Genomic DNA, 16,091 nt, shown 5'->3' on the forward strand with positions numbered 1-16,091 from the left:
ACTGTGAAGAGTGCAATATCACCGTTCACAACACAGTACCATATTGGCCCCAGATGAACGGAGAGGTTGAACGACAAAATCGTGATATATTGAAACGCCTCAAAATTAGCCATCTAGAAAAAAGGATATTAAAGAAAGTCTGATGGAGTATCTTATAATGTATAACAGTACACCCCACTCGACTACAGGGAAATCACCATCAGAGCTGTTTTTCAGAAGGCAAAATAGAGACAAAATTCCATCAATTGACCGAATTGAAGGTACTGATGTCGACCTGGATGTGCGTGAGCGAGATAAAATACAGAAAGAAAAGGGGAAAGAATATGCAGACAGAAGGAGAGGCGCTAGTGAGCCTAATCTAGCAGAAGGAGATAAAGTGTATGTCAAGAATATGGATAAAGGAAATAAGCTCTGTCCAAACTACAATCCAACACCTCATACGGTACAGAGTGCTAATAGAGGAGATGTGTCAGTAAAGAATGATCTAACGGGTCAAGTTCTGAGAAGAAATGTGGTTCACCTGAAAAGAGTAGAAGGACAGTGGGAAGCTGTTCAACAGGAAGATCAGGGAGAAGGCGCCGACGAGGCAAACAGTGATGAGCAAATGTAGCTTGTTTTAAATGTTGTTAATTAATACTTAATTTCTTGATTTAACTATACTGAATATGTAAAAGGCACTGACTGAGTATTATCTGTAAGACTGATTATAGATGAGTAAAATATATTTGTTGATTTTGAAACACTTGTTGTTATTAATCTAATTTAACTTCAAGGGAGGGATGTAGTGTATGCTAAGCTTAAATAGCATACTGAACACTATCTCGTGTGTCTATTGCATTAGCGGCAAAGCCGTGGAAAGTATCTGTCACTTACGCTCTGTCTATGGTATGATGGCCGTGGGCTGGACGACGGAGAACGGAGTGAGGATACATGGTATGCGAGGGCATTGCCGAGCCAGTGTGGATTGTAGGAGTAAATTAAATAACTAGTGATTAAGCAATCACTACACTGTCCTTTAAAAATAAAAGAAGGGAGACACCAAAAGAATTCATTTCTTTCACGGTGTAAACGGTCGCGCGTCCTAATACCGTGAATCCTTTTCAAAGAAATATCTTTTCTTTTTCCAGAAGCGGGCTTAGGCGACTTTGCTGTCGTCTTTCAGGCCTCCATGGAAAGCCGCGAAGTGTTGTAATTATCCCCTTTTCGGCGCCACCGAGAGCTTTTTCATTTTATAATCGATCATTGAATGGAAATTTCAATAAAATAATGTGTATTTACAACTTCGCAAAGATGAATGAAAGTTATAGGCATTTATTATACTTTGATACTGTCTGATGGTAATTTGCCGTGCTAAAATTATGACATGTCATATAGGTACCTATCTTTCAAATGGTTTTATTAAAATAATATTAAAGCTAGGCCAACTTTATTTCACAAGAAAACAAATAGTGCAATTATTTTTGCATGGAATGTAAAACTTAACAGTGATAAGCTTGTAAAGTGTTTTATTTCATGTTTCAAAACGGTAAATATACCAATTAATCAATGGCAGTTAACATCAACATTTCTGTAACATCTTAACAAAAAGAGATATAGGTACTTATACTACTTATATCTCTCTAAAGAATATCTATACCTAGGTATTAGGTATACAGAATACCGGGATAAGAGGCTATGCTCAGCAGTGAAGCTCAGCGATAAGTGGCTGATAGAATATGATGATGATGATATAGATTAGTCTAAAAATACTTCAGGGTGGCAGATACTTTTTCGTTATTTCATAGTGTACTAAGTTTGTAGGTAATGTCGTAACATCGAGTACCTAGTGTACCCGAGTGCATCGAAACGTGATCCCCACGGGAGCACGCGTGACAAATTACAGAGGCCGTGCGAAACGGAACACTCACTAACATTCACTAATTCCGTACACAAACAGGCACAGAAGGTCTTCTATTATTTTGCATTAGAATTTCTTGCTAAAAGAGTTATCCAGGGTGACACACCGGCAAATAATTTTTGCGCATTTGCTATTAATGCTGACTGTACCTACCATATACATATAAAATCGAGTAGTGTACCCGAGTGCATCTAAACATGCATCGAAGCAATCTATCTCATATTTTTAGATTACAGGAAAAATTCACAACCCCGGCAGGACTCGCACCTGCGACCTACTGGCTTTGCCGGAGCAGTCGCTATGACCAACTTAGCCACGGAGGCCTGCTGGAGGAAGATGAATATGTTTTTATTAATTTTAACTCCTTCTAGCAGCAGTATTAGATAAACAGACCTTCTGTATCAGTGTTAATTGTCGCAGGTCTCCGATGAGCATTATCGGTAATCGACGCCCTCATATTACTCGCGTATTAGCCGTGTTTTAGTTTAGACTAGGGATTGCAGTACCGGTACTGTTTTAAAGAACCGGGATTTTCGGTACCGAAGTAATATGGAACCGGGATTTGCCGGGATTTTCGGTACTTTCGGGACTGGTCTAATTTTTTCGCTTTTTCAAATAAAACAACATTTTTTGGTATTTTACACCCTTTATTAATATATGTATTACCATAACCGAACCGCACCGGCTTTGCTCGGCGTATTATTTTATCTGCCTTTTTTCTTTTATAGTCATTTTCATAGTGAGATTATACCGTGCGACAATAACAAAAAATCGTGAAGAATTCCGCCTAAACCCGATTATCTGGCAACCATAGGCACCAATGGTTACCGTTGCAATACATTGCTCCGATTAAGCGATCCTCCATTACTGGGAGATGTTTAATCGCTTAGTAAAAGAAATAAGACAAATACTATTAAAGAAATATAATAATTGATTATAGACCGGCAGTAAAACCTCACAAAGTTCCCCAAACATGTAATTAGAATCAAAGAATGTAAACTAAACATTTGAAATGGTGCACTATTTTTTTACTAGTCAGAGGGAATTCTGTGCAATACCGTAATATCACAATATATGTAAACATTTAGCTTTAAAAAAAGCATGTTTATAGCACTTATCATTAAAAGTTAGACATAAGCCATTGCCGACTTTTTTTCTAGACCTACATTTATGTATCAGAGCGACAATTTCACCATACATTATTTTTTTATAAGTCGATCGGTACGTACGGACAGGGTTTCGATTGAAGCTCTTAAGCAGCGTGATTTTGGCGACTTTTAGTCATGTTTCAGTAATCAATTTATAATAAGAAAACCTTAAACATTCCTCAAGAATCATTCTATTCATAAATAGGTGAAAAACGCATAAATATCCGTTTAGTAGTTTTTGAGTCTATCGCAAAATTCGCGAACACAGTTTTATAACATGCAGAGAAATGAGTCAAATAAGACTGAGAGAGGAAAAATAAATACACAAATTAATATAACAAACCTTCACCAAAAATAGAAAACTCGACTACTGAACTGGCTAGTGGGGCTAGCTAGGGTATCGCGGTGGCTACGGCTGCAAGGCTGCCACTGCCACACGCTATTAAATAGTGATTAAGAACGAGTTACTGTATCTACGTTTATTTTTTAACTGTTTAAATAATATAAACAGAAATAAATAAATTTTGTAGCACAAAATGTCACTAAAAATATTTCCCGAAAGTACCGAAAGTACCGGGATTTTTCAAGTTGATTTCCCGGTTCTTTGCTTGGCCAAAAATCCCGGGAATTCCCGGTACTTTCGGTACCGGTATTTCCCGGGAGCAAACCCTAGTTTAGACTAACCGATGCTTTAGTTATTTTGTACCTAATCCGGATTGTAGTAATTGTATTGGAATTAGATAAATTGCATTAGTGTGATGATTTGTTATCGATAGAAATAATTACGTATATAGCTGCGCGGTATTAATTAAGCTTTACAAGTACGTATCGTTTCCACGTTTTGGAAGGTTATATAACTTATTTGTACTTTGACTAGACTTCGATCTTCGACACACCAGCAAAACATAGGAATACGTTTTAATTCGCTTGTAGCAAAATACTTGAATATTGGTGGCGAGTGCATTAATTATGTTCATGTTCATGTAATTGTGTCTGTCATGTAAGTGTGTAAATGTTCATGTAATTGTGGCATCAAAAAATCCATATTCAAAGGCAGAGTTTGCTTCGTACAATTCTTGCATTATAAATATCTTGCAAAATAATTCTTATTCTACATATTAGGTCTAAATCAAAGTCAATAATTTAAAAACCATACTTATTATGAATATTTATATTAATCCGTTAATGTGTTAGTGATGTGCATGCATGTTCATTTAAGATGGGGGCTCCCTTTGGTGACAGGCTTAAGTCGCATTCTGCCATGTCTCTGTTTCTAAATCTACTAGAAGAAACTATTTTAGTAAACTAATTTATATGAATGTTATTCCGAAGACTATTTTCATATTTTGAAAATTAAACAATCTATTTAGAACAACAGTCATAAAGAAATACTCTGGGTATAAGATAATTCGTTTATGTTATGTTACTTAAGAAGGCAAAGGTTTGGAATTGCGAAACGAAACCTATTTAAGTTCTAGGGCTGCCGCCTGCCACATCGGAAGAATTCCGTCCACAGACCAACTCTGTGATTCCGTCAAATCCCGACCAATCCGGCCATCCGGCAACCCAAATGTAAGGTCAACCCCGGTGAATGCGTCATTTGGTGTAAATATCATCTTTAATTGCCCTTTGCAATCAACTATATAGATGTCTCACTTATCGCCTTAAAGTATGATCACTGAAGATTTCAGTTTAAATGTAGGCGGTTTAATAGTCTAAGGGCCACTTGCACCAACGAAAATGGAGGGTGAACCCCCCATTTTATATGGAATTTGACAGTTGGCAACCCACTAACCCCGAGTTAAGTGGTCCGCCTTACGTGTTGAATTCAGAAAATGCATTTGTTTTTATTTCAGTAATCAGTAATTTATTGCAAATTCATAGGTAGGTACATAAAGTTATTACATTTTGTTTGTGGACAGCTATGAACCCTGTAAGGGCACTGCAAATTTGGATCCTTATTGCTAGCTTACTATCTAAATTCTACCTAGTTAACTAATAGTTATTTGTTATACAAGGGGGCAAAGTTGTATTTTAACGCCGAGTGTGGAATTGAAAAACGAGCAAGTGAAAGGATCCTATAGTTGAACCACGAGCGAAGCGAGTGGTTCGAGAATAGAATCCTGAACTTGCGAGTTTTTAACACACGAGAAGTAAAATACATTTGCACCCGAGTGTAACACAAAACTTTTCCCCTCACTATAGCGAGGAAACTACAACGCAAGAAATGCGTTTATCACTGCTTCTATTCCAGCAGTTCACAGGTGGTAAATCATCATTATTACTAGATTCACCTACTTTTATCAATTTTAAAGCAGTTAATTTGACTTTATTCAAGGTCAAATTACTTTACCCACTAGTGGATAAAATGCGTTTTTACCCGCTGGTATTAAAGGACAAAACACGTGTTTCCGAGATAGTGAGGGGAAAATATTATTATTTAACTATATTTATAACTATAGAAATTACAGTAATATTTATGAGATCTTTTTTAAATTTAATGTAGTTTAACTTTCAAAAAACTCTTGCATATTATAAAAGGTGTTTTCTAATAAATATTTAGTTAGTTTTTTGCTGAATACTTTGTCTAATTTTTCATTTTTTATTTCCATGGGAAGTTTATTGTTTATCTTAATGCACATAATATATGGACTGGAGCTATGGATGTTTAAATCTGAGAATGGGACGGCAATAGTATTTCTAGGGCGTAGATGTGAGATAGTCGCATCTTTTGGTACTGGAAACAGATTATTATTTTTCCTTTTAAATTTACATATTTCTGTTTGTTTGTTTCTGTTTGACGCAGCTATCTGTTTGTTTTAAATTGGTTAGGATTTTTATGCATCTCTTTTGTAAGATGAAAAGGTCATGAATGTTTGTGCCGTTGGCCCACAAAACTATGCCGTATCGGAGCCAGGAGTGGGCAAACGCACAGTATGCAGATAAAGCAGTTTTAAAATCTGCATGTTTTTTTACTTCTCTCAGAGCGTATGTAAAAGAGGACAGTTTAGATGTAATCTTTTGGATATGGAGTTTCCAGTTTACGTTTGTGTCTATTTCGAGGCCCAGCAGATTGGAGGAATTTACACAGTACAGGATTTGATTATTGTATTCATAGTTGATGGTTAAGCTACGTTTTTGGTGCGGCTTTTGTTGTCTGTTTTACTTTTTCCAAATGTGGTTATTTTATTTAATCGATTCCCCAGGAGAAAAAAAAATCACATTTTTTTCTCCACTGAGTTACGATTTTTCTTAGAAATTGAATGGCCGTAACTCAGTGGAAAGTAAAAATGTGTACGAAAAACTTGGGACATTTTTGTCCCCTTTTAGGATCGAAAGAGCTAATTATTGAGTAATAAAAGTTTGAGCATTTCCAAAAATAAAAAAGAAAGTTAAATCGACATTAAAATAAAAACTAGTCCAAATGGACTAATTTAAATAAATTTTAAGTATTTTTTTTTATTTATGGTAAATACACCACTGTTTAACGTTTGTAGATGTCCGCTTGTATCTTGGCTTGGCTAGTAGAAATGACATGCGAGTATACAATTTTCATTCTGTCCCTTCCAGGAACTAGACGGGACACTGCGTGACGGAGATCATTGATTTGCCGGCGTCGGCTTAACACGCCTGGCGTTACATGGTGCCTAACTATTCTGAACTATACAGGGGAGCGATGAAATACAGCGGAAAACAATTCGTACTGACATTCGGGGTATGAGATAATATAAAGATCTCGAAAACCATACGACAAATGTTTCTAATCGTAAAAAAATAGGTGACTCCTACTTTAACTAGTTACTCATCTAAGTGAAATCGGTGTATCGCGTTTAAAGAAATGCTGGCGTATATAAGGAAACAAGGAAATTAATTGGAGTCTTACAGATATTTAGGTACGTACCTTATTAAACATTCTTTAGTCAAATTGCGACCTGAACCCTTCATCGACGTTACATGGCGTCAAAAATATAATAACCTCACCACAAAATTAAAATTTGGAAAAAATCCCCGACCGCGACATATTAGACCGATTTTCATGAAACATGGCTAAGAACACTCCCGACTAACTCAGCTTTCAGACTAAAAAAAACTAAATCTAAATAGGTTCATCCGTTCGGGAGCTACGATGCCACAGACAGACACACACACACAGGCAGACAGATATACAGACATACAGACAGACAGACACGTCAAACTTATAACACCCCGTCGTTTTTGCGTCGGGGGTTAAAAAGTCCTTTTAGATACAAGTTTTCCTATCGCCTATTCCGAAAGGGGCTTTTTCTTCCCCGCTATTAGGGAACAAAGTATGCTCCTCCCTGCTAGGAGAGTTATCTTCTGTAAATAGAGTGAATCTTTTACTGTGGTTCAGTGACATAATTTGAGTTCAACGCTTTAAATAAACGTCACCTCAAAGTTTAAATAAATGACTATAGTTTTAATTCCTAATTCATCAAACGTTTCAACCAATTAACATACGCAAGCATCAATATCACCAATGATTAACATTATAAATAAACAATTAAAATTACTACGGATTTTTATATTTTAATGAATAATTGACACAACACCCTGTACTTCAATGAGGCTTTAGTAAGGGTACACTAAGAAGTTTAGGGTCCGTCCCTAAGTTACGTTGTGAGGATCCCAACCCGTGATCTTGCCTCCTATTTGTTTATTAACTGAGAACAATGAACTCCTAACTATTTACGCTAAGTAGGAGATAATACGACATCACTATGATTTAAATGAGTAGGTATACTTATACTGGGAGGTACAAGTAGTTGCATTGTTTGATTATAGGATTGTGTTTATTAACTACTAAACGTTGAAAATATTTTTACATAAAGGTATTAGACGTATAGCCTGCCCCGTCGAAAAGTATAAACGGTCGGTTTTTAAAAGTACCTACACACATTTCCAAAAGTCACTCAGATTCACAAACACTCATACAGTCTTCTAACATGGGCATAGTTGAGTAAAGAGTTTTCTCAAACATGGTATGAAATATTGATGTTATGTGCCTTATAATTGGCAGCGAAGTATGACGTTGCAGGTGCGGCTAGGACGATTGATAGATAATGGAATTTCACACAAACCTTGCAGGCCAAGGCCGGCAAAGTCCTCTTTTTTAATTTCCAAACACAGATAATTGTGACATAACATCCAGGTATTTAGCCAATTAAAAAAAAAACTATAAGGGGCTTTATAGACGTGCCGACTGCAACTGGTACGGGCCCTAGACAATATTTGATTTTGGGTGCATACAAAAATTCATACAAAAAAAAATTTTTTCGTTTTTTTTTGAATTTTTTTTAACTTTTTGTTTTTTTATAAGCGTATACGGGGGATCAAAGGGGAACGAAAATTCGATTATTTTTGCGCTACGACGCACCGTTTAGGAGATACAGCCATCCAAAGTTACTATTTTCAGTAGACTTTATTTATTTCATACCATGTTTGAGAAAAGCACTATACATACCTCGGCGGGAAATGGGGTTGCCCGCCTCAGACCTATCCGGCCTCGCTACGCTCGGCCGTCTATATGTCTTCGGCCGGCAACCCCCTTTGTCCCGGCCTCTGTAGTAATGTACATACTATACACTCTTTAATTTTGAAAATATGCACATATTTCAAAATCCAGTTTTGCGGTCCAACAGGTGCCATAATAGACACATCCACACTTTAGCTAAGATAGATATTTACCCCCTTATTCATAAACGTTCACTAAAGTTATCAAGCCGATAAAGTTCGTTTGTCCCTTTCCGACCTATTGGTGTGATAGAAAGGGACAAACGAACTTTATCGGATTGGTAATTTTAGTGAACGTTTATGAATGAGGGGGTTAGTCTTTGACGGGTTCTATTAAATAGCACACATTGGACACCAGCCGGCGTATCATGCGTCCAATTTTATCACTTGTCCACGTGGATAAGACAACTGTCACTCTCACACTGACATACTTGCCTAAGCGTGACGGATGCTTTATCCCCGTGGATAAGTGATAAAATTGGAATCATAATACGCCGGCTGCATAGTTAAACTTGATAAAAACTATTCAAAACGATAAAAAAAAAATTCTAATACCTATTAGTTTGACAATTATTTATGCTATTTATTTAGAAACGTAATATTTATGTGACGACCGGTCTGGCTCAGTCGGTAGTGTAGTGATAGTGACCCTGCCTGCTAAGCCGCGGTTCTGGGTTCGAATCCCGGTAAGGGCATTTATTTGTGTGATGAGCACAGATATTTGTTCCTGTCATGGGTTTTCTATGTATATAAGTATGTATTTATCTATTTAAGTATGTATGTCGTCGCTTAGCACCTATAGTACAAGCTTTGCTTAGTTGGGGCTAAGCTGATCTGTGTAAGGTGTCCTCAATATTTATTTATTTATTTATGTAGATAATATTAATTTAGTCACAAATTTTCTAGCAAATTGATTATATGAATAAGCAGAATAAGATCTAAGGCGCTACACTTAATTTTATGGTGTCCGGCGTACGGCTACGTAAATCGTAGCACCGTGCTACGATGTTGTAGCAAAGCAGATACGAAAACTGAACTGAAACTTTAATAATCTGACAATAATGTGATGTGATTGAAATCAAATTATATTGACATAGAAACTAAAATTCATTTGAAAATTTTGGGTCACTTTTACGTTTAACTTAGATAAGTACCGATAAAAGAACCTATGACATGAGATGATTATTATTAGTACGTAACTACCGGAATTGAATACTAAATTTTCTATTTTTTTTTTAAATAAATTCAAGCAAGAGTGTTTTTATCTTTGTAATATGGTCTTTAGACTATAATTATGTGACGAAAAAAGTAAATTATAATTTCATTGTAATACATTTGGTATAATTCGGACAGTGATGTTGTTGACTTTACTCGTAAAACAATTTCGCAATAAATGTACCTCGTCAAACATTATATTTTGGAGTAAAGAGGCCAATAATCAGGTCACCATCAAACGATAAATTCACTAAATTACTAATCGAGAGATTAATAACCTAACCACAAAATTAAAATTTTGAAAAAACCCCCCACCTGCGACATAGTGGTTTAGTGGTCCGATTTTCATGAAACGTGGCTAAGAACACTCCCGACTAACTTAGATTTCAAACAAAAAAAAATTAAATCTAAATCGGTTCAACCGTTCGGGAGCTACGATGCCACAGAAAGACACACACACAGACAGACAGACAAACAGACAGACAGACAGACACACACACAGACAGACACGTCAAACTTATAACACCCCGTCGTTTTTGCGTTGGGGGTTAAAAAATAGCGTATGTCAGACCGGTCCGAAACGAATAAATCGGTCTTCAGTGGAAAAAAGCCTGAAATTGTTGCATAGTGAATACCTGTTCCCATCCTACGGACGGCCGCGGCCGGCGCCCGGTGCTTGTCCCACAAGGTCGACAGCTCGGCTACTGGCCCCGACCCTTACTGAACTGACACAACACCCACTGACAAACACATTTTTATTCTATTTTTAAATTAAATAAATTTAATTTTTATTTAGCAAATGGGTTAATCATGTTTATTTAAACGAATTACTAATTTGATTCCAATTACGAAATTATCAAAATTTTTGAAACAAATATTTTTTTGACTTTTTAGGTGACTTCACCACCCAGTCGCGGCTTTCGACAGACTGGTCTGATAATTGTGATCTTTGAAGCTGCGGAGATCGCGAGTCACATCATCCCCTGATTACATCGAGTCCCACCCCCTGAGCGAGCGCGGTATACCCACGCCCCTGCGGGCGAGAGGGAGATAGCTGTGATCCCATCTTGTGTCCCAGTCCACAGGCTACATTGTCACGTCGGTCGCGAATCTGACCGAATTACGTTAGGGACTATATGGATACAGTGGATGCGTGGGTATTATATTGGCAATATAATCGGTTATTTGTTTTTATGTCGTGAAACCAATTAATTTGACTTCATCCTGATATAGTCTGCTTGTAATTAGTCTACACAATAGCTACTTTGACTTTATGATCACAATAAAATAAAGTTGGAACTTGATGAAATAGCATAGCGCCCCGGGATTCAAGAATGAAAAAGTGTTTAAGACATATTCAGTTGTCCAATTATTTTTATACGAGTTAATAAATTAACACTTAATAAATATTAACTACACTAAACGACCGCTAATAAAAACTTAGTTTCAGTATTTTTACAAACATCTGTAATTAAAGTAACTCAGTGTAATGTAACGGTATCGTAAACATTAGAATGTCAAGTGTAGAGGGAGTTAGCAAGTCTGGGCGGGCCGGCGGACCAATGGCGGCGCGGGGCGGCGCTAGGCGAAGTCATGTGACACAGCTTCTTGGTCATGTGTGTGACGGGGTACATTGGTTTACGTACGATACGATTCGGGACCGTTTGTATTGTCTTATTTTGAAATGAGCACGCAATCGAGCGTATTTTTTTAAGAATGGAATATGATTTAGAATTCTTAGAACGCAAATTCGTTTTTTTTTTAAGATGGATTGATTCTAATAAAAAAATCTATACAGACTTGGACATTTTTGCCAATTATTTGGCAATAATTTAAGGTTAATATTACATAATTATAAATTAAAATAATTAAGCCACCTACTTAATCGAGTAAAATTTTAAATTAGACAATATTTTAAATACAGATTAATCAATAAGGGCTCATCCATAAATTACGTCACACGTTAAGGGGGGGAGGGAGGGGGTCGACGAAGTGTGACAATGTGTGACAAGGGGGTGGGAGGGGTCCTAAATTTTGTGACGTCACATTTCAAAATCTATCATAATTTAAGGGTTAAAACACGAACTTTAAACTGTTACTTTATGAAAACCTCATATAAACATACGAGTATGTATACAAATACAGGACGTTCGATAACCGGATGAAAAGCAAAAGTAGGCGATAGTCTAGGCCATTTAGAACACTTTCTAGCTATAAATGTCTTGGACAAAATTTGATTCGTCGTTTTTTTAAACTCCTCGATGAAAACTCCAAAATTTCAGACTGAATCAATAAGCGTACTTTTGTTACTGTATATAGTTGTTTTGGTTTTATTCGTATTGTAAAATGTCTATCGTATACCATAAAATAAACTTGAAACATCTGTGTCTAAATAAAATCAAACTACAGCGATTTAAAAATTGAATAACATAAAAAAAAATGATTTGCGTGATTACTTAGGTCGAAAAAAAAAACTAAAATTAGTCTAAGCCATGTATAGCTAAAAATGTTCTAAATGGCCGAGACTATCACCTATTTTCGGCTTTGCATCTGGTTATAAATATAAGATACCAGTTGTTTTGTCGACCGATTCAGAATGTGGAATCTTGAGCGTTGCGGGGGTTTCAAGGCACGTAGGTTAAACAAATTTGTCAAACACATACCAAAACGTGAAAAATATTAACTGCAAAACATCAAACAATGTAGTTTGATTAATTTTTTTTTAACATTTAAGAGTCAAAATCATTATTTAAGTTTATTCTACCAGCCACAGCCAGCTGTGGACATCGAGTTAAAATTTCTATGTAATAACTTTGCACTCTTGTAGATAAAATGAAACTTTGTCATTCGTTTTTGAAGTATCAAGAGAGCCTTTAGCTGTTGGTGTGGTGAAGAATAATTTAAGTACATAAATGGAAATAACATAGATTTCTAACCGGTATTTTCATTGAATAATTTCTATGTGTAAATTTTCAAAATATGTGACGTCACACTAGGGAGAGGGGAGTCTAACAAATGTGACCAGCTGTGACAAGGGGGAGTCAAAAATCACGATTTTTAGTGTGTCTTAATTTATGGACGATCCCTAAATTTAAGGTGTAGAGTTGCATTAATGACAATATTAGAGACGCTAACAATTATTTGCGAACATGATAGAATCAAATCAACTCAACACGTTTTTTATTATTTAATAAATAATATAAGTACCTATTTATTTACCTTACTTATTTCGGATGATGAGTGGGACTGGGGCAGAGATCTGATTTGGCGATTTCATACCCGCTTCTGTAAAATTAACAAAATCATGAATCATGTTGGTATCTTCATGGCGAACTGATTTGATTGTGTATGGTTATTGATCAAATAATATTGCATTGCCATCGTTTATTGCATATATAGGTTAACCTTGAGGTCCATAGCCGTAACATACTTGCCATCATACTTCAAACTAAAAGTTTAGCGCTGATTGACCCAAAAGTTAGCGAAGGTCTCTGTTTTAATTGAGGCCAAATCCACCATTAAGGGGGGAATTGGCATAAATTATTAATATTGACTATGAAGCTAAAGAGCCGAGTTTATTGTACAATAACTGAAACCAATGCACTACATTTTCAATAAATTTGTTATCTACATTATTCAATAGAACTTTCAATCTTAAATGGGCTATAAATTAAATAAATATCCTCACCTTTGCCATTGAAACAGTAATAATTAGTGTTATTTTGGTAGCCGACCCCTCGTCGCCGTTCCGAGATTACCGCGCCTGTTGTTTTGCGCCCTCGCGCCGAAATCCGCACGCGATGCGGATCATTCCACTTCATGCGAGTGGCCAAACACTCCCTACGGTTGCATAATGCAACTAAAGTAGTTTTGTGAGAATATTATTAGCCTCGTAAGACCCAGGACAACTCTTGTGCTTTTAAATTTAGAACTTTCTATTATTTCTAAAAAAGTTTACTACCAACTCAATTTTATGTACTCGTATGAGTATGCCAGGACTTACGAGGATAGATGGGTGGATCACCTACTCGTTATTGAATTATCTCCAAGACGATTCCTGTGGATGCAAGCAATAAATGGACATATTATTTTTTTGTAAATTATCCTTCCTTTACTTTTTCTACTCAAATTTACAAGCGCTTTCGATTTCCCATGAGAAAAAATTGTCTTAATTTTTTCCACTGAGTGAGTGACGTCTGATTGCCCATGTAAAATTGTAACTCATGGGAAAATATTAAAAAAAAAAAACAATATTTGGAAAACTTTTATTACTCTGTTAGGATAGAAAGATCCCATGATAAAAAAAAAGCACAAGAGGACATAGTTTTAAAAAGTACAAAAAATATGAAATGAGTCCTACAATCAAACTTTAACCACGTCGTGGGACGCTCTCACGGAATTGTTTATTCGCCACCAACCACAATCACATAAAAAAGTTCAACATCACTCAAATTGTTTTGAAATATTTAAATCAAAATGTAAAATTTACAATCACAATTGTTCATTTTAAAATAAGAAAAACATATGCACTGGTCGAAAAATGAAGGGGCGGCTGAAGTGGCGCACTGAGGGTGTTTGCACAAGGCGGACAAATACGGAGCGCGTGACCTTTTCAAACATTCGGAAATCTTTTTTAAATCCTATTTACTGGACACTTATTCGAGTTTGAGAATGGAATCCAATGTTTTGAACATTTTCGTCAATAACTCATTTAAAAAAACCATAATACCCATTTGCTTGTTGCCATGTGAATGATCAATTTCTCAGATTTAAATTTATTAATTTATTTGTTACCACATTAGCACATTACTAACGTAAAACTATCTTAACTTTATTTCTTCGGGTTATTCAGGCCCACGGTGTATACTTTAATACCTTAGATATGCTTATACAGTGTGTACATTAATCAACTGCAATAATTACCTTAAGGATGTATAATAATATATATAAGTATCTAAACCATCTACTTTTATAATAATTTAGAGGAATTGCGAAATCCCAGTGTTCGGGTACGTTTGATTCGGTATCAAATAAACAGGATAAAGAAAGTTTGTAACTATGCATTTTCTACCTGAAAATTGCTGAAATTCACGAGAATTGCAATAAAAGTGCACACCAAACACATTCCCGGCCGATTTATCTACCTACATATGCAGCCCAGCCCACTATCGCTCAAAATCATCCAAATATGCTCGGAATAGTTTGAAACGGCGACACCGAGCGTGAAATGTACGCTAATCGGCGCGTAGAGCTCATGAACGCTGCGGGCGCGCGGCAGCGAACGCTAATTGAAATAAATTGTACGCTGCGATGTCGCCGGGACATAAATCAGAGCGCCGCCGGCGACCAGCTAAGTGCCTGCACGGGCGGTGAAGCCTTCGGTGGTTATAGACAGAACGTATCTAAATTATTGTGATAGGTCATAGTAACATTTTGAATTTTGACTGATTTAGATAAGAAATTTATTTTAATATTATATTTTAATATTTTACATGGCGCAGTCGGTAGGATAAAGTAGGTGCGCACATACTAAAGCATACGCACATAGTAAATCTGTTCTACGATAATGTCCTGGCTCCATGTACAGAATAAATAAATATTAAATATCATAGGACTTTCTTACACAGATTGACTGAGTCCCACGGTAAGCTCAAGATGGCTTGTGTTGCAGGTAAATGTTAGACTGTGTTTATCTGCATAGGTAGCTATTCTCAGAATTTCAAACTATCAAAATTTTTTTTTTAAGTAAAAATGTGGGTAAAGCATTTACAAAGATTCGCTTTTGAAAAATAATCATAATAACCACAAAAGCGAAAGTGAGTGAGTGTGAAGTGAAAGTGGTTTGTCAGGATCGTAGCAAATGTAAATCCGTTATCTCCGCCTACCCCTCTGGGAAACAGGCGTGATTGTATCTATGTAATCATAATAAATAGCATCCTCAAACTGTATTGGTACCTGCCTAAGTCTTTTCGAAATCTTAGCAAAGTTCGCGTCTATCGCATTCATAAGTCTTCGCCCCGGGATGACGAACTAAGAGACACCGGGAGACGAATTAATTCAGCCAAAGCGGTGCTCGGCTCGAGGTTCGCTAGGGGCTCGATTTTTCACCTAGTGCTCGTCTGTCACTACTGCAGGTGTGTATCATCACACCGCTAAAAGCAGACCACGGATGTGGGTCGGAGTTTGGATAAGGCTTATGTTTATATCATATAAACTTTAATAGTTACATACACACACATTGTTAATTTATATGTAACTCTTACTATTTTAAACTGTCATATCATAGGTATACTAGTTAA

General features: G+C 36.3%; 1 protein-coding gene across 2 annotated transcripts in view; it reads right to left on the reverse strand.

The window, feature by feature from the left end:
- Window positions 1–10,501, reverse strand: part of LOC125228100 (protein dissatisfaction) — a 46,431-nt gene extending 35,930 nt beyond the window's left edge. For both annotated transcript variants that reach the window (XM_048132560.1, XM_048132552.1), the window contains exon 1: window positions 10,428–10,501. In XM_048132560.1, coding sequence (XP_047988517.1) covers window positions 10,428–10,437 — 10 coding nt within the window. In that variant the 5' untranslated portion in view covers window positions 10,438–10,501. The remainder of the gene's footprint in view (window positions 1–10,427) is intronic.
- Window positions 10,502–16,091: the final 5,590 nt, after the last annotated feature.

The sequence above is a fragment of the Leguminivora glycinivorella genome, chromosome 1 (assembly GCF_023078275.1).
Source record: "Leguminivora glycinivorella isolate SPB_JAAS2020 chromosome 1, LegGlyc_1.1, whole genome shotgun sequence".
Classification (NCBI taxonomy): domain Eukaryota; kingdom Metazoa; phylum Arthropoda; class Insecta; order Lepidoptera; family Tortricidae; genus Leguminivora; species Leguminivora glycinivorella.